Source organism: Crinia signifera, chromosome 8 (genome assembly GCF_055691185.1).
Source record: "Crinia signifera chromosome 8, ASM5569118v1, whole genome shotgun sequence".
NCBI lineage: Eukaryota > Metazoa > Chordata > Amphibia > Anura > Myobatrachidae > Crinia > Crinia signifera.
In genome coordinates, this window is record NC_139224.1 from 112576771 (window position 1) to 112599429 (window position 22659).

The window sequence follows — 22659 nt, forward strand, 5'->3', positions numbered from 1 at the left end:
ACTCTCATGTGGGAGAAGATTAGGGTACAAACCGTAAATGCCCAAAGTCGCTAAAGGCCATACACACTGGGCGATTTTGAGCTGAAAGCTGCTCAGTTTTGTCATTTGGCTGCTTTCAGCTCAAACGCCGCCCAGTGTGTACAGGCCAGCAATAAGCAGTGAGTGACAGGGTCGGTGGCTTTCCATAGTGTCCTGCTCTGCAAAATTGTCCACCCCTGGGAAAATCGCTCAGAATGTCGAAAATCGCTCTGTGTATATTCCAGGGTTGCCGACTTTATTATTCTCCTCTCCGGGAGAAGCCCGGAGAGGAGAGTTTTAGCAGCCGCTCAGGGGGCGGGGCTTAAGCGTGACATCACTAAGCCCCGTCCCCATTATGCTAAACCATCGAATTCAGGGATCTCCGTGGAGGGGGCGGGGCTAAAATGACGCGATTGTGTCATTTTAGCTCTGCCCCCTCCTCTGAGACCCGAGGTGTGCGGAATTTTAATGCCGCGATCCAGGGGACAGCGGGGGACACCCCTGAATCCGGGAGGGTTGCCCACCCTTCCGGGGGGCCGGGAGGGGGACCCGATTATCGGGAGACTCCCGGGAATTCCGGGAGGGTCGGCAACCCTGGTATATTCTCCAGCGCAACAAACTGCACATCGCTAAAACCATGACTAGATATTGATTGCATACAGTCAAAATGTAGTCCGATAGCCAGTGTTGTCACCAAAGAACACTGGTCTGCACAGGTCGCTCAAAACACATCGCAGGTGCATCGCATGTGTGTCAGTGATGTATACTGAGAGATCTGTACTAAGCGTGGCGCTCAGCAAAGGGCTTACGTTTTCTGTAGCTGTGTCTCAGCTTCTGAAATCTAATGTTGTACAATTAATATGGTAGATTGTTGATTTCATGTTAAAAACACTCAGTGGTACATAGGACCTTATTCAGACCTGTTTGTAGGACAAATTTGTTCTCAAATAGGGCAAAACCATGTGCACTGCAGGTGGGGTAAATGTAACATGTGCAGAGAGAGTTAAGGCCCCCATACACAGGTCCGATTTGTCCTGTTTTCATCTGATTCTGACGGATCTGATAAAATGTTGCCAAATAGGATGTGTTTTGACATCCGATCCCATGCGCATCAGCATACCTCCCAACTTTGCGAGTGCAGGAGGCGGGACGCTGCTGCGCGCGCAAATATTTGGGGGTGTGGCCTAATTTGGGGGTGTGGCCTATACTTGCGGCTCTCCCATGAGGCCACGCCCCCATTTTGCCGCTATGGGGGCATGACCCAGAGGCTCTGTGAGCCTCTAGCCATGCCCCCAGTCCCCTGGCTGCGGGAATAGACGCTGTGCGCATGCACACAGCGTTTATTCCCCGCTGTTTAGCAGCTGACAGGGGGGACTCCCAACAGCCCCCCCACACCGCGGGACATTGCCGCCCGCGGGTGGGACAGCGGGACCGGCCCTGATAATCAGGACTGTCCCGCTAAAATCGGGACTGTTGGGAGGTATGCATCAGATTGGATCCAGAGATCAGATGTGCTGCACATCGGGTCTCTGGATTTGGCCCCCTCCTGGCGGCGGGGAATGGGCTCGCATACGATACATGGCAGCTCCTGCAGCCAGGGAATACCTGTGTGCATGTTCTATTGTTCAAAATAAACACGGTGCGATTTGAACTAGACGCAATGCGATTTGAACTAAAACCTACAAAACGCATGTGAGAATCGCACCGTGTGTGTGGGCACCTTCACTCTCTCTCTGCACATGTTACATTAGCATCGCCTGCAGTGCATGGTTTTGCCCATTTTGATAGATTTGCCCAATGATCCAGTCTGTATTAGGCACATAAACCACAGATCCGATACCTATTCAGAGCTTCACTCCTTAAACTCAGGCACCTTGTTAGAGCGACCTCTTGTGGATACTATAAATATAGACTGATACATTTTCCAAACATTTGTTTGAGAAATTTGCCTAATCTTAGCTCTTTGTGGAAAAGGAGTTTTAAAAGCTAATCACATTAAATCTGCAATGTGTCATGCATATAGATATATAGCACCATATAAATCACCAAAGGCCACCTTTATTTAACCATGTTTCTCTAGTCTTGATTTCAATTAAATGTTTTCCTTACGGTGTCCTGCAGGTTGAGCTTAGCAGCAGGACCACTGGGGTTTGTGCATCACAGGAATAGGCTGCTGCACAGCACCTGCATGGTGGATGAAATGTACGGACTTTCACCTGATCACATAACACTAAGCGGTACTTCTTTACTTTCACGGCGCCAGCATGGCGCCGTGCTACTTCCGGGTTACGCTCGCCACAAACTATGTAAAATAAACGAAGTTAACGCCATGCTAACATGGATAGTTCATACCTCCACTATCCATGTTGGCATGGAGTTGATTTTAAATAGCATGGCGAGCGTAGCGAGCCACCGAGCCCGCAGCGTGGGCGAGCGAAGCGAGCCCCGCAAGGCGCCGTGAAAGTAAAGAAGTACCCACCAAGCTTTTCTGCTGCGCCAGAACATTTGTGCATTTGACTTGTTTGGGGCTGCATACCACGCAGGGTTACACTTGACTTCTCCAGTACACAAAAAGGGTGACACTGCACTGCTCCAGTCACTGCATAAACACAGGGTTACACCACACTGTTTCTGTATATACAGGGTTACACTACACTGTATAGAGGGCCATACCATATAGTTTACACTGCATAAGGTTATACCAGCACTGCATAGTGTTACACCATATAGTTTACACTGCATAAGGTTACACCAGCTACTGCTTAGGATACTCAATGAAAAACAGCAACCTCCCACATTTCACCTAGCCGACATTATGTAGCTGAATGAGAGATAGATACATTTACCATGAATCATCCGTACCATTTCCCAGCATTGGTGATAAGACAGTACGGATGGTGTAATGGTTAGCATTACGGCCTCACAGTGCTGAGGTCATGGGTTTGATTTCCACCATGGCCCTAACTGTGCGGAGCTTGTATGTTCTCCCTGTACTTGCATGGGTTACCTCCGGGTACTCTGGTTTCCTCCAACGATCCAGAAATAGACTGGTAGGTTATTTGGCTCCCAACAAATTAACCCTAGAATGTCTGTGCGTGTGCGTGTGTGTGTTCATGTGGTAGGGAATATAGATTGTAAGCTCCACTGGGGCAGGGACTGAAGTGAATGTTCAAATATTCTCTGTACAGCGCTGCGGAATGTGTGTGCGCTATATAAGAAACTGCTAATAAATAAGACACAATGATCCCTATGGCTATTTATATGGAACCACATGTAAAACACAATAGATGAACAATCCCTGACACGTGTCAGTGACTTTCTTTAGCAAGTACAGCTCATGATACACCTACTGTTCTTCTACCATCCTTATATTTGCCAATTGCATTCAGTCAATCCTCTACTTTCACCTCTTTGTCATTTCATTAATCTGCTGGTTTTCGTTACTGTCTATTTTTTCAAGACAGCTTCTAGGGTAGAAAACAACACGACAGGGGCGGACTGGGAATTGACAGTGGCTCTAGAAACTTTTGTAGAAGAGGCCTGACATGGGCAGCACCAGAGGTATAACATGCTGCGTAGCCATATCAGCATCACTGAATGGCAGAGTTACAGTACTGCACAGATGGAATAACAGAATGCATGGGGACAATGCCGTGTAATGAGTACAGTGGGCTGTCTGCATGGGGTCACATGTCAGCGTACAAAACAGGAATTGGATATATGCTATCCCACCAGGGATCAGAACCCTATGGCCTAACCGGCCTGGTACGAGGGAGAAACAGTCCCAAAAATACTGGATTGTCCCCCCAAAATCTAGACAGTTGGGAGGAATGGGGTAGGAGGTAATGTTACAATGACATAGTGTCACATGTAAGTATTAAAAAAAAAAAAATACCCTTTTAAAAATATGTTTTTAACATTATATAAAAACAAATACAACGTTTTGAGGGCCTTTACTGTATGGAAACAGGTTAGTTAAGTAAAATGGAACTTTACATATCTTTGCTATTATATTTACAGTACCTTGTTTATTTCCCGTGTGTTAGGCATGCTGTGCTCCTAATATTATTAATTACTACTCCAATAGTAACAGTTTGTTGCTCTTGTATCTAGCAGACAGGAAGGCGGAGTGCTTGCCTTGGGGTATTGTGACCTATGCTTCCTGCATCCTAGATACACATATACAGTGCACTGTACAGTACTTTCTCAGAACACCATACCTGCCACTACCTACAAGCAGTGCACCAGGACAGTAGTGTCTGTCTCCTATGGCAGACTGCAATAGCAGTGCAGCCGTCAGGAAGGTAAGAAGCACAAGACGAGGTTTATAGATATTGTACCAGAGATAACTGAGTAAGGTGTGTCCTTTCCTATGAGGATTCTGTTTACTTTCCACGTCTCGAAATAACTGTCATACTCTTACAGTGTACAATGTGCAGAGGGTTACATCATGCAGAAATATACTGTATATATCTTATTGCTTGGAATAAGTTATTCTCAGACATGCTGAAATCAGGAGCTACACATATAACTGAACACTTTAAAAATATTTTTTTTTTAAACTACATCTTTATTACCCCTTTCACATTGTAAAGCTGGGTCAGACCCGGCTCCAGCACTTTCACACAAAACCCTGACAACTGACATTATACAGAGGGTTTAAGGCCCCCATCTACTAGTCATATTTGGCCTGTTTTAATCATATTCAATTTCAGATAGGGCAGTACGGATGGTGCAATGGTTAGCATTACTGCCTCACAGCATGGAGGTCATGGGTTCGATTCCCACCCTGGCCCTAACTGTGGGGGGGTTGTATATTCTCCCCGTACTTGCGTTGGTTTCCTCCCACAATCAAAAAATACATTGGTAGGTTAAATGACTTCCAACAAAATTAACCCTAGAATGTCTGCGTGTGCATGTACATGTGGTAGGGAATATAGATTGTAAGCTCCACTGGGGCAGGAACTGTTAAAATATTCTCTTTAAAGTGTTGCGAAATATATATGCGCTATATATAAGAAACTGTTAATTAATAAGCAACTGTTAATAAATAAATCTGACAGACTGATCTGAAGAACAAAGGTCAAATCTGAGCTCCCTCAGATCAGATGTGTAGCTGAGTCTTTTCTGTCTGATGTATCTGGTGGGAACAAAAACCTGGAAATGGGAGCAACTGACAATCAAAAAATTGTTTCCAAACACTTGAAAACAGACAAAGAGTCCTAGAGACTCGAAACGCGTTGGACCAGGACTGCTGCTACTACCTAAGGACCCAGCCCAGTGCTAAACCTGTGGAGCCTGCAGGGTGGATCTTTTTTGGGGACACTCTGCTTTTGCCATCTGTGGCTCCACCACCTACACTGGGTGAGAGGGATTCATTCATGTCATTTGTTCATATTGTGCTTTATCTTTGATGTTTTTTTATGTGATGATTTTACCTTTTTACCAATAAATTACCCGTTACCTATTTGCGCCCAAGGAATTATTCAATTTCTTCTATACCAGTTCACATTGGGGTGTCCTGGAAAACACCCAGAATCATTCCAGGGAGACCCAGTTCATTTACCAAACTTGAAAACAGACAGTGGTCAGTCAGACAAATTGTTTAATCGTTCCGATATAACAAATTTATCAAAGCATATTTTTTTTTCTGTTTTCCTGCATGTTTGGAAATTTTTGATTGTCATATGCTCAAATACATTTCTAGGTTTTTGTTTCCACCAGATAGATCAAACAGAAAATCTGGACGTGTGTACGCACCTTTAGATCCATCTGACAAAAAAAATACAGTATGAAGTGAACAGAGCTCAGATTTGACCCAGGGTCAGATCAAATATCTGGGAGGGTTCAAGGGAAATCTGAATCGTTTTGTAGCTTCAGTTATATCTGCGTAGTGGATGTGGGGCTTTACCCTTATAACCGCGGTCGAATTGCCGGGTTGGTTGACCTGGGTTTTAAGCTGTGGTGCTTTCACACAGCACCTCAACCTGGGTCCATACATCACCAACCCGGCAATAAGCCTGGTCCGAGGCGCGATGTGAAAGGGCCTATAAATGTAATGCTGGCAGGAATCTCCAGGTAGCGTCACCTGTCCTATTATGTAAAGCCTCACACAATAAGTCAGGTAACATTACCCGAGAAAGCCTACTGCCAAATTTTCAATTGTAAATGATTCATGTCTCGCACCTCAGGGTGGAAACATTAGATTGTACAAATAATCCTAATGCCAAAGGGATTTTTTTGGTGCTGATCCAGAGAGGAATTGAACCTTTCCTGACTGTTCCGCATTGTTCAGCAGGAAGTAAATGTGTGAAGATTCTTCTGCCAGCCTGCAACAATCCATACCCTGAGGGGTCTATACACTAAGGGGGACATTTATGTATATGGCCGATCCCCGTATAGACGGGTATAAACAGGGTAGGCCGTATATATGGCCCGAAAGTACAAACGGAGAATACAGCTAATTTACAAAGCTGCCGTATTCTCCAGATTCAGATCTTCCGATGTCGTAGCCATTCATATTTAGTGACTGTATTTCTGGCTGCCAAAAACATACGATGTGGAAACATCGCACAGATCAGTTACATACATGCAATGCTGCCGTGTGTAAAAAATATAAAAAAAGAAAAACAGCCCAGGGCTCATTAAACAGCACCTGGTTGTAGATATTAAGGGGGCCAAAAAGGTGGGGTCCCCCCTGTATTTTATAACCAGGCTCATGGGCCGGTCCTGGTTCCCAAAATACGGTGGGTAAAGAGAATAGGCCCCCTGTATTTTGACAACCGGCACCGGGCCCAATCAGTCAGCAGGCTAATGCTGCAGCTGGGGGAAACTTTTTTATTTAACCCCTTCATGACAGAGCCAGTTTGTGCCTTCATGACAGAGCCCTTTTTTTCAAATCTGACATGTCTCACTTAAGTGGGGATAACTTTTTTTTGCTTTTACTTATCCCAGTGATTTTGAGATTGTTTTCTCGTGACACATTGTACTTCAAGTTAGTGGTAAATTTTGGTCGATACAGTCTGTGTTTTTTTGTGAAAAATACCAAAATATCGTGAAAAAATGGAAAATTTAGCAATATGCAAAATGTCACATTTTCTGCTTGTGAGACAAATAATCATACCACTCAAAATAGTTAATAACTAACAAAGACCATATGTCTACTTTATGTTGCAATCATTATTTCAACCTCCTTTTCATTTTTTTGGACACTAGGAGGCTTCAAATATGACTAGCAAATTCTCAAATTTTCAAGAAAATTTCAAACACTGATTTTTTTAGGGACCAGTTCAGTTCTGATGTGACTTTGAGGGACTTGTATGTGAGACACCCCCATAAATGATGCCATTTCAAAAACTGCACCCCTCACAGTATTCAAAACAGCATTTTGGAAGTTTGTTAACCCTTTAGGTGTTTCACAGGAATTAAAACAAAGTGTAGGTGAAATTTCAAAATTTCTTTTTTTTTGCAGAGTTTCAATTTTAATACATTTTTCTAACGAATACAGTAGATTTTACTAGAGAAATGTGACTAAAAATTGATTCCCCCAATTCTTTTGTTTTCAAAAATATCCTATATGTGGCCCTAGTGTGCACGTTGACCAAACCACAGGCTTCATAATAGAAGGAGCACCTACTTGATTTTGGAGCCTCCTTTTTATGAGATTTTTTTTTAGGCACCATGTAGGTTTCTAGGCACCATAAGTGCTAAAAGTTAGGAACCTCCCCCACAAGTCACCCCATTTTGCAATCTACACCCCTCAGGGAATTCATCTAGGGGTATAGTGTACATTTCAAACCCCCAGGGGTTTCACCAATTTTGGTACAACTGGGATGTGAAAATGGAAAATTAAATTTTTTTACACAAACATGCAGTTCTGGCTCAAAATTTTTCATTTTCACAAGGAATGAAGGAGACAAAGCACCCCAAAGTCTGTGCCCCAATTTCTCCCGAGTACGGCAATGCCTCACATGTGACCAAAAAATACCAGTTGGGCGCATGGCAGGACTCAGAAGGGAAGGAGTGATTTTTGGATTTGGCAGCACAGATTTTGGTGGAATGAATGGTGGGTGCCATGTTGCATTAGCAAGACTCCCAAAGCACCAATACAGTGGAACCCCCCCACAAGTCACCCCATTTTGCAAAGTACACCCCTCAGGAAATTCATCTAGGGGTATAGTGTACATTTCAAACCCCCAGGGGTTTCACCAATTTTGATACAACTGGGCAGTGAAAATGAAAAATTACATTTTTTTACACAAAAATGCAGTTCTGGCTCAAAATTTTTCATTTTCACAAGGAATGAAGGAGACAAAGCACCCCAAAATCTGTGCCCCAATTTCTCCCGAGTACGGCAATGCCTCACATGTGACCAAAAAATACCAGTTGGGCGCATGGCAGGACTCAGAAGGGAAGGAGTGATTTTTGGATTTTGGAGCACAGATTTTGGTGGAATGAATGGTGGGTGCCATGTTGCATTACCAATACAGTGGAACCCCCCCACAAGTGACCCCATTTTGCAAACTACACTCCTCAGGGAATTCATCTAGGGGTATAGTGTACATTTCAAACCCCCAGGGGTTTCACCAATTTTGGTACAACTGGGCTGTGAAAATGAAAAATTACATTTTCTTTACACAAAAATGTACTTCTGGCTCAAAATTTTACATTTTCACAAGGAATGAAGGAGACAAAGCACCCCAAAATCTGTGCCCCCATTTCTCCAGAGTACGGCAATGCCTCACATGTGACCAAAAAATACCAGTTGGGTGCATGGCAGGACTCAGAAGGGAAGGAGTGATTTTTGGATTTTGGAGCACAGATTTTGGTGGAATGAATAGTGGGTGCCATGTTGCATTACCAATACAGTGGAACCCCCCCACAAGTGACCCCATTTTGCAAACTACACTCCTCAGGGAATTCATCTAGGGGTATAGTGTACATTTCAAACCCCCAGGGGTTTCACCAATTTTGGTACAACTGGGCTGTGAAAATGAAAAATTACATTTTTTTTACACAAAAATGTACTTCTGGCTCAAAATTTTTCATTTTCACAAGAATGAAGGAGACAAAGCACCCCAAAATCTGTGCCCCCATTTCTACAGAGTACGGCAATGCCTCACATGTGACCAAAAAATACCAGTTGGGTGCATGGCAGGACTCAGAAGGGAAGGAGTGATTTTTGGATTTTGCAGCTCAGATTCTGGTGGAATGAATGGTGGGTGCTATGTGGCATTAGCAAGACCCCCGAAGCACGGTGAAATGATGAACCTAATAATCCATAGATGTGTGGTATATTTTGAAACACTCCTTTATACATAGGCCGGGTTTGTCGGGGCAAGTTTCACAGTGGAAAATAGTTTCCTTTCTTATTCCCTTTTTATAGCAAACTTTGCACCTTTTTTGTGTCCTGCCCTTTCTTGCAGTGGAGGGGATTTCGTTGGGAAAATGCTGCCCTGGTACAATACGGGGGCCAGTACTAGAAGTACTGGGGCCCTCTGCCTGCTGGTTCCCAAATATTAGGCCCTTTATGACTTCCTCTTGAAAGTGCATAAATGTCCCCCTCTGGCCGGTGGAACGGAATAGCACGTAAGCGTTATACAGTGCCATCTGGATGATATACACGGCCAGCTTCTTGTACCAGATATTTGTTTTCCGCAGGGCACTGTACGGCTTCAGTACCTGATCTGAAAGATCCACTCCGCCCATGTACTTATTGTAATCTAGGATACAATTTGGTTTTGAGGTGTGGGTACTGGTACCTCGTACAGGGATGGAGGTGGTACTGTCTCCATGAATTGTTGTCAGTATAAGGACATCCCTCTTGTCCTTATATTTGACCAACAACATATTTTCGGTGCATATTCCCCTGCTTTCACCCCTTCTCATTACTTGGGCAATGTGCGTTTTTGGGAGGCCTCTTTGGTTCTTACGCACAGTACCGCAAGCTGCTGTACCTCTTGAACCAAGGGCCTTAAACAGGGGGATGCTGGTGTAAAAGTTATCCACATAGAGGTGATAACCCTTATCCAGGAAGGGGTGCATTAAATCCCAGACAATTTTTCCACTAACACCTACGAGGGAGGGGGGGCATTCTGGCGGTTCAATTCTTGAATCCTTCCCTTCATATACCCTAAACTTGTGGGTGTACCCTGTGGTGCTTTCACACAGCTTATACATTTTTATGCCATACCTTGCCCTCTTACTGGGAAGGTACTGGCGGAATTTAACCCTTCCTTTAAAATGTATAAGGGACTCGTCGATGCTAATACATTTATCAGGGATGTATAGCTCTGCAAATTTGGCACTGAAATGATCAATGACCGGCCTGACTTTGAATAGCCTGTCAAAGGTGGGATCATCTCTGGGTGGGCACTGTGCATTATCGGTGTAATGTATAAATTTATGGATTGCCTCAAAACGAGCCCGGGGCATGGCCATACGGTAAAATGGGGTGCTGTACAGAACATCTGTACTCCAATATTGCCTAATTTGTGGCTTTTTTACTATGCCCATATGAAACACCAGACCCCAAAACGTCATCATCTCTACTGCATCTACAGGGGTCCACCTAGCAAATGATGACGTGGGGTTTTGAGCAATAAACTGCTGGGCATATAAATTAGTTTGGTCCACCATTAAATTTATAAAATCATCAGAGAAAAATAATTTGAAAAAGTCAATTTCTCTGAGACCTGTGGAATCAAATTGGATTCCTGGCATGGCCAAAAACTCAGGAACCTGGGGCTCAAAATTGTCTGGTGGTGGGGTCCATACGAGATCAATTATTGGGGGGGGGGGTCTCAGCTGCTCTACGGGGGCGTCTTTGAGGGGGTCCCTCATCACCAGAGGAGGAAGAGGAGCTTAAGACGAATCCTTCAAATTCCCCGCTTGCCTCACTGGCTGTGTCAGAATCAGAAGCAAGCATGGCATATGCCTCCTCCACTGAATACATTCTTCTGGATGACTGGGATGACATTTGGGATGACATTTTTATTTTTGTGTTACTGGTAGTGAAATGTTTCAACACGTGTATAGTGTAGGGGAGGGTACAAACTTTATTTCAACCCGGGGGGTATGTAGTGTGTAGTGTGTATGTAGTGCAGAAAAAAAAAATACTTTATACAAAAAAAAAAAAATTGAAGGGGTTAAAAAAAAAAAAATTGAAGGGGTTAAAAAAAAAAAAATTGAAGGGGTTAAAAAAACAAAAAAAAAGGTCCTGCGCCAAAAATTGAGCACAGATGTTGGTCAGTAACGTCCGTCACTGAACAGCGCTCAAAGGCAACAGGAATTTGATCAAAAAAAAAAAAATAGATCAACCCTGTGCCGAAAAAGCTGATCAGTGATGTACGTCACTGATCAGCGCACAGTGGCCACAGGACACCCACACAAAAAAAAAAAAAGGTGATCAGTGATGCGACACTGATTACCAGTGAGGGGCAGCAGGTGCACAACCTTTGGTGCAACTGGCAGCAACTGACAGGTATATATAAAAAAAAAAAACCTCTGCGCCCCCAAAAAGTTGCTGATCACCTCAGATATAGTGATCAGCACAAAAGGCGGGGGTAGCAGACACAAAATATACACTCTCTATCACTCTCTGTCACTATCTCTCTCTATCTCTCTCTATCTCTCACTATCTATCACTCTAGGACACTGCAGCAGCAGCACTGACAGTTATATGTATAAAAAAAAACCTGCACCCCCAAAAAGGGGGGGTAGCAGACACAAAATATACACTCTCTATCACTCTCTGTCACTATCTCTCTCTATCTCTCTATCTCTCACTATCTATCACTATCTATCACTCTATGACACTGCAGCAGCAGCACTGACAGTTATATATATATAAAAAAAACCTGCACCCCCAAAAAGGGGGGGTAGCAGACACAAATCTCTCTATCTCTCACTATCTCTCACTATCTATCACTATCTATCACTATCTATCACTCTATGACACTGCAGCAGCAGCACTGACAGTTATTTATATATAAAAAACCCCTGCACCCCCAAAAAGGGGGGGTAGCAGACACAAAATATAGCTCTCTCTGTCACTATCTCTCTATCTCTCTCTATCTCTCTCTCTATCTCTCTATCACACTGCAGCAGCAGCAGGAAGTCTCAGGAAGTCAGATCCAGGAAGCGTCCAGCACGCTACAAGCAGTGATCAAGTGATCAGGTAAGGTATTTGCAAGGATCAGGTAAGTATTAGCAAGGATCAGGTCAGTATCACGGCAGACAGGCACGGTGACCGTTCTGCACGCTATTCCAGACCGGAATGGCGTCTGCAGCGCAGTCACCGTTAGTTTAAATGTCGCGCCTTGGCTGTGATTGGTCCGTGGGTCCCACGGACCAATCACAGCCTTGGGGACAGGTGGGGTGAGGGTGGGGTGAGGTGTCATCGTCACCGATGACCCCCTCATGCCCCCTGACGCCCGGCGGTGATTGACACCTGTGTTACCGAGCGTCTGATTCGCTGGTAACACAGGAAAACGCTGTGAATGGCTGTTCACACTGAACAGCCAATCACAGCGATCGCCGACGGGGGGGCGGCATCGCAGCCCCCCCTGGGCACGCAGGGACATGTCTGCTGTCAGGGACAGCAGACATCGTCCCTCTGTCACTGCGTCTCGAGACGCAGTGACAGTTTAAAGTCATGACGTATATATACGTCATGTGTCGGGAAGTACTTCCCGGCCATGACGTATATATACGTCAAATGTCGTGAAGGGGTTAAGTTCCCCCAGCCAAAGCATTAACCTCTGACTGGTCAGCCCAGGCAGGGATCCTAGGGGAGTGGTGATCACCCCAATATAGTAACCCCCCTCCAGAACACCCCCTTATCGGGCTGAAGCCCGGAGCTATCCTCATTGCCCCTGGGCGGTGGGCACGGGGCCAAAATGTGTAAAAATTACACTAAAACTATTGGGTTAAGCTGTGGAACTACAAGTCCCAAAAAGAAAAGTGACTAAGGAAGAACAAGTGGGGTTTTGGGGCTCACTTGACAAATAATTGATAAATGAATAATGTATCAATTACAAGTACCCCCAAACCCCACTTGTTTTTCTTTTCAGTTATATTGCTGAACTTTTTGGGGATCACCTCCAACCAGGTACCGCAGGGGATTGCCATTATTGCGGTTTTATGTTGGTTTCCTATGATTACTTGTCTTTAATCCAAATGTCAGTGCCAATCCTTACCTATATTATACATGAACTACAAGTCCCAGCATGCAGGGCATTGGAGGGCCCACTGTTACTTGTAGTTCTACAACTTAACCTATAGTCAAAAAACTCACAGACACAAAGAAAAATCAAACTTTAATTCATACTACAATCACTCATACATACTTACCTATAGGTTCCAAAGTAGGCAGCCCTCTTCTCCATGTAAAAATCCATAGGGTACCTGCGCAAATAAATTATATTCACCATCCAATCCGGCATAGATAACATCCTCTTCTGTCCATGTAGGCATCCAGGGGTTAATAAAACAAACCACTGTCCCGATACCATTAAGAACTGGAGAAGCCCCAAGTGTGCATGTGGGGGGAGGATTCCTGGGATTTTAGTTCCACAAACCAATCGTTTTTAATCCAACTTTTACACATTTTGTCTATAAGCCCAGTGAAGTTACCTCCCTCTGTGTGAGATCCTGTACAGAGCAAATATAACCAGAAAATTCTGATGTTTACTTCTTCATACTGGAATAGGGACTAAAGAAGGGGGGGGGGGGGGCAGATTGAGGACGGACAGGGCGCGTTCGCATTTCCTAGGTGTACACATGAAAATGCTGGGTGCACCTAGGAAAATGCTGGGCATCCCCATGCCACGGGGGTGAGTGGAAGACATCACAAGAAGCTACTTGTTACATTCTCGGACAAGTAGCAGTTACAGATGTGAGCCTGCAGCACAGTCCAATATTCAAAAAGGAGAACCACACCTAATGCCACTCCAAGCATCACTGTCCTGGACTCACTGGCAGATGATGTGACCCTCCTCTTTGAATTTTGGACTCTGTAACTGCCACTGGCAGGGGAGTCCAGGAATAGAGCATTTTGTACCTAAGGAATGGGTCATGTTGGAGGGTATGCGACCGTCAAATGATTTTGCCCCCGTACGCACCCTTGTGAATACAAACGGGAATGTATGCGCGGTGGTGGGCATTCCGTCGGCTGGCAGGCGGCATTAGTTGGCAACTAAATTACAGGTAAAAATAAAATCACAATGTAGAAGTTGCCAGGGCCTAAACAAAGTGTAGAATTTCTTTTGGCCTTTGTTGAGCCATTTTCCCACAGTATTTATGGCCAATATAGTCATTAAGCATTTGGCCTCAGGAGCTTTCAGAACACAAATACATGTCATGTACAACTGAAGAATATTGTATCAGCTCAGATTTATTAGAAATACTTCTGCCATGTGGTGAACCAGTATATAATACAGATATAAAACACACGAAACATGGTGGATTACGGTTTTCCAATAAAACTTTGCACGTTTTTTTTGCACTTAAAAAAAAATCCTGTGAGTGCCGCCTATATTTGGATACTGGATAAGTAAGATTGCAAGATCTGAGGTGGAGGGCACCGGGTATTTAACAAGCACATTCAACCAACAGAGTGCCGGGCAACATTGGGCTTATATATATTTTCTGGACCTTGATTAAAATAAGAAACTACTTGCCTACCCCTGGTCTATAGGAACACCTAGCGTTTCATGGGCGTTCCTAAGGAAACCCGGCTAGGACGCTGGTGCAGGGGGATGTCAGCTGCCCGCCTGCTTCCCGCACACTCACCATAGGTGTGTGCTCTGGAGAGATCATTTGATGGTTGCCGACCATCAAATTATTTCTCCTCCACACCTAAGGCTGCGAATGGATGATTATGCAAATCATCCATTTGCAGCGGTGCGGTGATTCGCAGGGGGGGGGGGGGGCGTGTCCAGGGTACTCGCAAGGCTGCCTTGCGAGTCAACGAGGATAAGGTGCACAGTCTGTACCATCAACCTCACTGTTTACTTATACATACACATAAAAACAGATTGAGTATGGCTAACAGAGAAAGGCAACAACATGAGCCACATAGCGAGTAGCTTGGAATGAAACCTGCAGCCAGATTACATATTTGCTGAGTGGTGCAGTGTACATAGAATTATAGGGGGCTGCTATAATTAAGGGGAGGGGTGCCCATTAATTATAATGCTTTCTGCACCCAAACAGGCAGGGATTAGCCATCTAATGTCCTGCGGAAGGTGCCCAAACTACCATTTAGACACCCAAACCGCAGACTTTTCATACATTTCTGCTCGCCACTGCAAGAAGCAATGTATCCCCCCACAGCACTTGCACCTGAAGGGAGCAACAACCAAATTCCTGTTTTGATTGCAGCGGCAGCTGTAGGGGGATGGGGCTGTTGTGGAATTGGACTGCCCACATAAAGCATACCATGAGGCTGCACCAAAATGAAATGGACCAGTGATAGATGGATGTCAATGTCCATACACACTGGGCGATTTTGCGCAGCATGTAAAGTATGGACAACGATGATGTGGAAATATTGCTGGGTTGAAAAACTCTCAGAGCGGTTTTTGCCCGTTTTAGCAATTTTCCCTGGAGTGGACAGCTTTCCATAGCAGGACACTATGGAAATCCATCCACTCTGTCACTCATCTGCTGGTTATCTGCCGGGCCAGCGATGATAACAAAAAGTAGATAAATCTGTTTTTACACCTTGGAAAACTTACATTTCTGACAATATGTCCATAAGTACCCACAACGACTCTACTTTGCCTATATTGCCATCCAAGGAGTACACACTGAGCTTTTATCTCACAAGCACAGAGGAAACATTATGTTGTAGAAGAGTCTGGTTTATGTCTTAAGTGTAATATACACCCAGGCACCTTTTCGCAAAACTTATGGTTCTGCAAGAAAATAAAACGCTTTTGGTATAAAATATTGGATTTGATTAGATATCCCTTTAGAATTACAATTTCATTAGATCCATTGTCCCTTCTGCATGTTGACTTTCATAATTGGAAACTTGATATGACACAAATACCTAATCCCTTTATTAACGGTATTGGTGACAATTGCCAAGAAAGTGATTTTGCTCCAATGGACATACGCTTCTTCTCCAAGAATGGATGACGTACATAGAATGCTTTTACAAAACATGGGGGCCCATATGTGGAAACATTATCAAATGCCACACAATTGGAAATTATTCAGGTTTTTGATCACACAGAACTTCCCGATACGGACTCTTCTTAAACTGGTCCACTCCTGCTGATCCCCACTTCCTTATAGTATTCATTAGGCAACTATACTGTTTAGTTTACTTGCTAACTATTGATTCTTTTGAATGTTGGCAATGCGTGTCGCAGTTGACTTCCCATCCCCCCGTCCCCTCCCTAGTCTCTTTTTTTTCTTTTGTGCCAATATAATAATTTTGTTAATAATATACTTGTTATGTAAGTGATATATATGTTGTCTATATATATTTTTGTCTAAACATGCCCATTTACTCACATGTCTTAGGAATTGTTTTTTTACATATCTTATTGGCTGTATGTATCCCTAAAACTTAAAACCTAAAATTGTTTACAATCAAAAGACAAAACCGAGCTGCTTTCAGCTCAAAGCCGCCCAGTGTGTAAGGGCCTTTAGGAAAAGCAGATAGGAGAAGATTATAGTACTCTCAGGGGGGGATTAAATGCAGTCATTTTGTCTACAGCATGATGGTCAACAGTTATTAGGTCGACATTGGAAAAGGTTGACATGGGTCTAGGTTGACATGGGAAAAGGTCAACATGGTTCTAGGTTAAAAGGTCATTAGTTCGAAAGGTCATTAGTTCGACAGTGTCTAGGTCGACATGGGGTTTTTCACTGTTTTTGAGCAGACATGTGCTGGCATGTTTTATGTCCTACCATTCACTAGGGCGTGGTGGGAGAATAAAATAGTGTGCCGGGCATAGCGAGGCACCGTGCCCGAAGCATTGTGAGCGCAGCGGTGCACTTTAAACTGTGTCCATGTTGGCTGTGTTGACATTTGAGTAAAAAAAACAGTGAAAAACCCCATGTCGACCTTTTGACTCTCAACCTAGACACTGTTGAACTAATGACCGTTCGACCTAGAACCATGTCGACATTTCCCGTGTTGACCTAGACACATGTCGACTTTTCCCCATGTCGACCGTCGACCATCATGCTGTAGACCAAATGATCCCAACCCGGTGGGATATAAAGAGTTTGTGTCTCTGACAGAGGAAATGGATGACAAGTTTTGCCAGACATAGACAAACTAATGGTGTGTTTAGAAGGAAGGAGGGGAACCAGAAGAGCACAGGATCATGAAGACCAAGGGAATGAATGGAGAGTGAAAGATGTACAGAAGAGAAGTGTGAATGTATGCACCGATTGTAGCAGAGAGGTTAAAGAGGAATATTAGAGATGGCCGCCTAACAGTCATGAACAATTGGTTAGTTACTGTATTTGGGACAGGCTGTGAGGATATAAAGGGCAGAGAGTCTCCCCCAGCAGCAGGTTCTCAGGATGTGATTAGTGAGGATATGAGAATCATCACAACAAAGGGTTATTCTGAATAATTACATGGGAATCCATCATTACCTCTCTCCTTATGCAGATATTCGGCAAGAAGTAATACAGGCCGTGGTCACCGGAGGTGTGTGTTGCCGGCCAAACGCAGACTTTTTTTGTGTTTGTAGCAGCAATCATTTACAAGGCATGGATTTGCCTTGTAAGATTGCCTCTTTAGAAAAAAAAAAATGGTCTGGCAACCTGCACTTCTGGCGAACTTGGACTGTATTACATCACGCCAATTATCTCTGTTACTGTGTACATGGAAATAGTGTGCATAATGTCTTATCGTGTTACCTGCTAATACCTGTCATGAAAAGGTTTTTATACAGTATCTATAAACATCTAAAAATGTCATACACATGTCACTTTAAGTCTTTGAGTGCCAGCAGAGATGTGCAAAATATCCACTGAAAATGCCAGCGTCGCTCACATTTGTTATATAAATTCAAATAAAGAATGTTGTGTAAAAAAGATTATATTTCTTATATTAGGTAAACATTACAGGTCATTATGATAAATAAAAATGTTTGCTTGGCAATTTTCACACCTTTTTTGACAAATTCCCCTGTCATTTAAAGGGATAACAGCCTTTTTAGTCACACTAAGCTGGGAATGTCTTTTTGTAATACTCCCCTGAAAATACATCTTATTCGCATCGCTATCCAGATAAAATACACAAGCAGACCCTGCTGATTAAAATTATATTTGGCATGCCCATGCCTGCATCTGCATACGAAATGCACGGTGTGAAGAGGCTAGATGTATGAGGACACATTTGTATGTACTAAATAAAAGGCATGGATTGTAGGTTCCATCCAGATGTAACGTTCAGGTTTTAACCTCACCACTTTGCAATGAAGACTGATTGGGCATGCAACTGTACCTGTAACCACAGCCAACACCAATAAACTACAATACAAACATCACCGATTACGGTCACTGATCATTTTATAATACGTTAGCGATGCATAATAGGAACAATTAGTCCAGGAAATGGGAAAGATCTTCCTTGATTTCTGCTTCGTCCCAAGGACCATGGATGTTGTCCTTGAAGAGCTGCAATCGGATGAGGCAATATGGGCACAGAAATGTCACTGACATCAGCAGCAAGAAGAAGAGCAGGGCTCCAACGTAAGAAATGCTTAACAGCCCGCCCACAGAAAACAGGGAGAATAGGAAGGTCACACATATGTATGTCCAGGGAGTGTAAGCCCGGAGTTTCCTCTGTAGACTGGGCCAAAGGGCAAAGATTTGGATGGCAAAAGTCACCATAGTAAAAGCGTGGAGTGAGCGAGGAAGGCGTGAAGCCAGACACACAGAGGCAAATATAGCCATATTAATGGACAATGTGCTAGAGACAACAGCTGCATTTGCTCCATAATCAAAGAAAACAAGATGTCCAAGCAGCATCAGCACAGACATGGCGTAGATGGTGTCAGTACTGACTGACTCAGTCAGGGTCTTCAGCACTGGAGAGAAACCATAAGTAAAAGCTACAAACACCAGGGAACTCTTCAGATCATCCCAGCGAGTCCGTCCGCTATCTTTCCGCCCTAAGCCTTTGTCAACGGCATCGAACAGGAGGTACCCGAGGAGCGTAAAGGCCAAGCCAATCCCACAAAGCTTCTGAGGGGACAGCAAGTCTTGGTCCATGTACCACCAAATGACGGAGAAGAAACAGACGCTGCATAGTTGCTGAATCACCACAGCAGATTCAAAGACCACAGCCCAATAGCGATACCGACGCACATAGATGTTCTTCCTCAGCTCTTCCAAGAAGCTCTTATCAACAAAATTGTCAGGGAATGGTTGTCTGGCATATAATACCTTCCTCCAAGGAGGCGGGACACCCACAGGGTCTGGTGGAGGTGTTGTCTGTCCCCATGTTACGCCTGTATAGTGTCCGGAGTTAGGACTCTGCAAAACTGGGCTCATTCTTTGCTTATATCTTGAGAAATCAGAATTTAAAACTTGATCCAAAAGTTCATTACCTGCAAAAGAGCACAATGTTCTGCATTAAAGCTGAATAAGGCACTACAGGGATGTCTGCAAACAAACAATCACCACCGAGCCCGAAGCATGGCGAGCGCAGCGAGCCCCGCAAGGGTACACGGATACCTTCACAGGTATACGCGTCCCCTCACGGGCGCCACACTTTCTATTCTCAACTCCACGCCGACGTGGATAGTGGGGGTATGAAAAGGTCGTAGGACGCGTACCACTGCGCTCGCCACGCTTCGGGTTCGTGTTGATAGTGGGGGTGGTACAGCCTGAAAAATGACATTTGAGGGCCATTGAACATGTTTGATACTAATTTCAATGCATTTGGATGCATTTCTGTAAAAAATCGCATGCGATCGCATGCGATTTTTAAAAAATGCTTAAAAACTGCAAAAATCGCATCACATCACATGCCACTACATATGGCATGCGATGGGAGCCGTGAAAGTACACAAGTACCAAATGTTGACATGGAAAAAGGTTGACATGAGTTTTTCATTCAATTTTTTTTTTACCGACTTGTTCATAGTTTACCATCCCATTGGGCATAGACAGAAAATATAATAGTGTGTCCCGGAAGCATGGCGAGCACTGAGACCCATGCGAGGGGACGCGGTACACTAATACGGTGTCCATGTTGCCCTATGTCAACACAGACACACACAAAAAACTAATATCAGCATTTCCACATGTCAACATTTTGTTTGTGTCGACCTTTGACCATGTCGACCTAATGGATGTTGACCTTTTCCATGTTTCGACCTTCTACCTGTCAACCAATAGCGGTTGACCTATTGACTGTTGACCTGATGCGTGTCGATCTAATGATCCGCACCCATTTTACATACATGTAGAATATGCTGATTATCTGGCTGTTGTCCAGGAATACTGTATAACTGTGATTTTTGCAATCAGAGCAAACTGCATTAAATACTACTAGAGATTGTTATTAGTATAATGATGGTATAGCGCACATTTTGATTACATTTTTTTTTTTAAATCAAGCTTCTATAGCAGTGATAAAGTAGAAAACGCCTGCCCTCTAGTGGCCAAAGTAGTAAGGAACATGCAGGTGTGGAAAACTATACTGTGGGGAAATTTATTTTGGTAAATATAAATTTAGTGGCAGCTATATAAATAAATAATAATAGAAGTGACCCTGGACCAACTTATAGATTTGTATCCTTTATATTAGCTTCAGGATTGTCAGCAGGGCAGGACTATCTACTTTTCCCCCAGCCAACCACTTCTGTCTGCATGGTTCACTCCTTCTGGCAAATTCCTTCTTAGATGGACAAAATCATGTGCACTGCAGGGGGGCAGATGTAAAATGTGCAGAGAGAATTTGATTTGGGTGAGTTATTTTGTTTCTGTGCAGGGAAAATACTGACTGCTTTATTTTTACACTGCAATATAGATCTCACTTTGAAGTAAAAACCCACACAAATCTAACTCTCTCTGCACAATTACATCTACCCCACCTGTAGTGCACATGGTTTTGTCCATCTAATAAGGAATTTGCCAGAAGGAGTGAACCAGAATAAGGCCCAATGGAATTGCTAGATGTAGAGGAGAACAATGTGTTTACAATGTATATGTAATCTAGTTAAGTTGGTGGGTGCAGCTCCTGCCAATCAGCATTCTCTACACACCTACACTGCAGAAATTTCAACTACCTGCATGACCGGCACTGGTGAATGTTACTCATTTGTCACTTGTAATTTAAACTCATTAACTATTTAACTGCTGTCTCTTATTCAGAAAGTAGTAATCCCGCCCAAAGCAAATGCTTCGAAAGCTAGTCTGCTTCCTTTTGATTGTGCATGTGTGAGAAAGAGATCTAGGGTGAAATGTAATAGGGTGAGAGATTCAGAAAGTGAGAGATTTGGTAAGAAATCTCCAGTTTTTTTAAAGCGGCAATCATTTGCACTGCAAAACTAGTTTGATTTTGCAGTGTAAATGATTGCCACTTTAAAAAAACTGGAGATTTCTTACAAAATCTCTCACTTTCTGAATCTCTCATTCTATTACATTTCACCCGTAGTTTCATTCGCTGCCAACAGATGGCGGTGTTTTGAAGACACACAGTCATACACTAGCCATATTTATAGATGACAATACAAAGAGGGAGTACATATAACGTTATCATGAATGAGCTGCAGGTTTGAGGAAACAAGGGAACGTCTGTTAGGCTCACAATAACAACAAAATACAAACCTGCACTATAGTAAATAAAATGAACTAGAATTGACAGAATTTATTAATGCATTTATTACATATAGCAACATATAATATAGCAATGTACCGTAAGTGATACTGACAGATGGAGCACACTTTTATCTGTGTGCTCCCTCTGTGCATTAATGGAGTCCCATTCTTATCCTCTCAATGTACTGGAATGGGTAGGGAATGCATTTAGCATGGCAGTATAGACAGTCTCACAGTGCGTAATAGACATGATAAAGATGTATTGTAACAACATTATCATGTATATCATCTAGATCTAGTAGTGTGTATGCATTATATATTTATCATTAACTATGTGCACTCCTGTGGTTTGATAGCTTTGTTCTCCATGACCTTTACATGCATGATAATGGAGGATATCACTTTTACTGGTACGGTTTTCCCTAAAGGACAGATTTGAATGGAAGCTGCTGATGTATTACTACAGTATCTGATGAAAAGATAGCACAGTGCTTTGAGATCAGGAATGCATCAGTCACAGTTACCTGTTAACCGTGTGACTGCTGTTAGGCCCATCTTAAATGACTACAATTAAATCAACTCACAGGTGCTGTATGTTCCCCCGATAGGTGGCAATTGTAAATATTGACAGAATACACAAACGAGATGTGTTCTCATGCCAGCCCAGAAGGACAAGCACCGTGCCCATCAATTTACAGCACTGCAAAAGGTGAGAAATCAGCACTGTGGCTAGAAGATATGCCAGTCCTGATATGGTAATAGGCCCTCATTCTGATTGAGTCGGAAGGCTGTGTGTTCAGTCGGACGGCCGATGTATTGTGTTAGCGCATGTGC

General features: G+C 43.6%; 1 protein-coding gene across 5 annotated transcripts in view; it reads right to left on the reverse strand.

Moving 5' to 3' along the window:
• Positions 1-14395: 14395 nt before the first annotated feature.
• PIGC (phosphatidylinositol glycan anchor biosynthesis class C) overlaps positions 14396-22659 on the reverse strand; it is a 44217-nt gene continuing 35953 nt past the window's right edge. For all 5 annotated transcript variants that reach the window (XM_083157030.1, XM_083157026.1, XM_083157028.1 and 2 more), the window contains one exon: positions 14396-19607. In XM_083157030.1, coding sequence (XP_083013156.1) covers positions 18598-19551 — 954 coding nt within the window. In that variant the 5' untranslated portion in view covers positions 19552-19607 and the 3' untranslated portion in view covers positions 14396-18597. The remainder of the gene's footprint in view (positions 19608-22659) is intronic.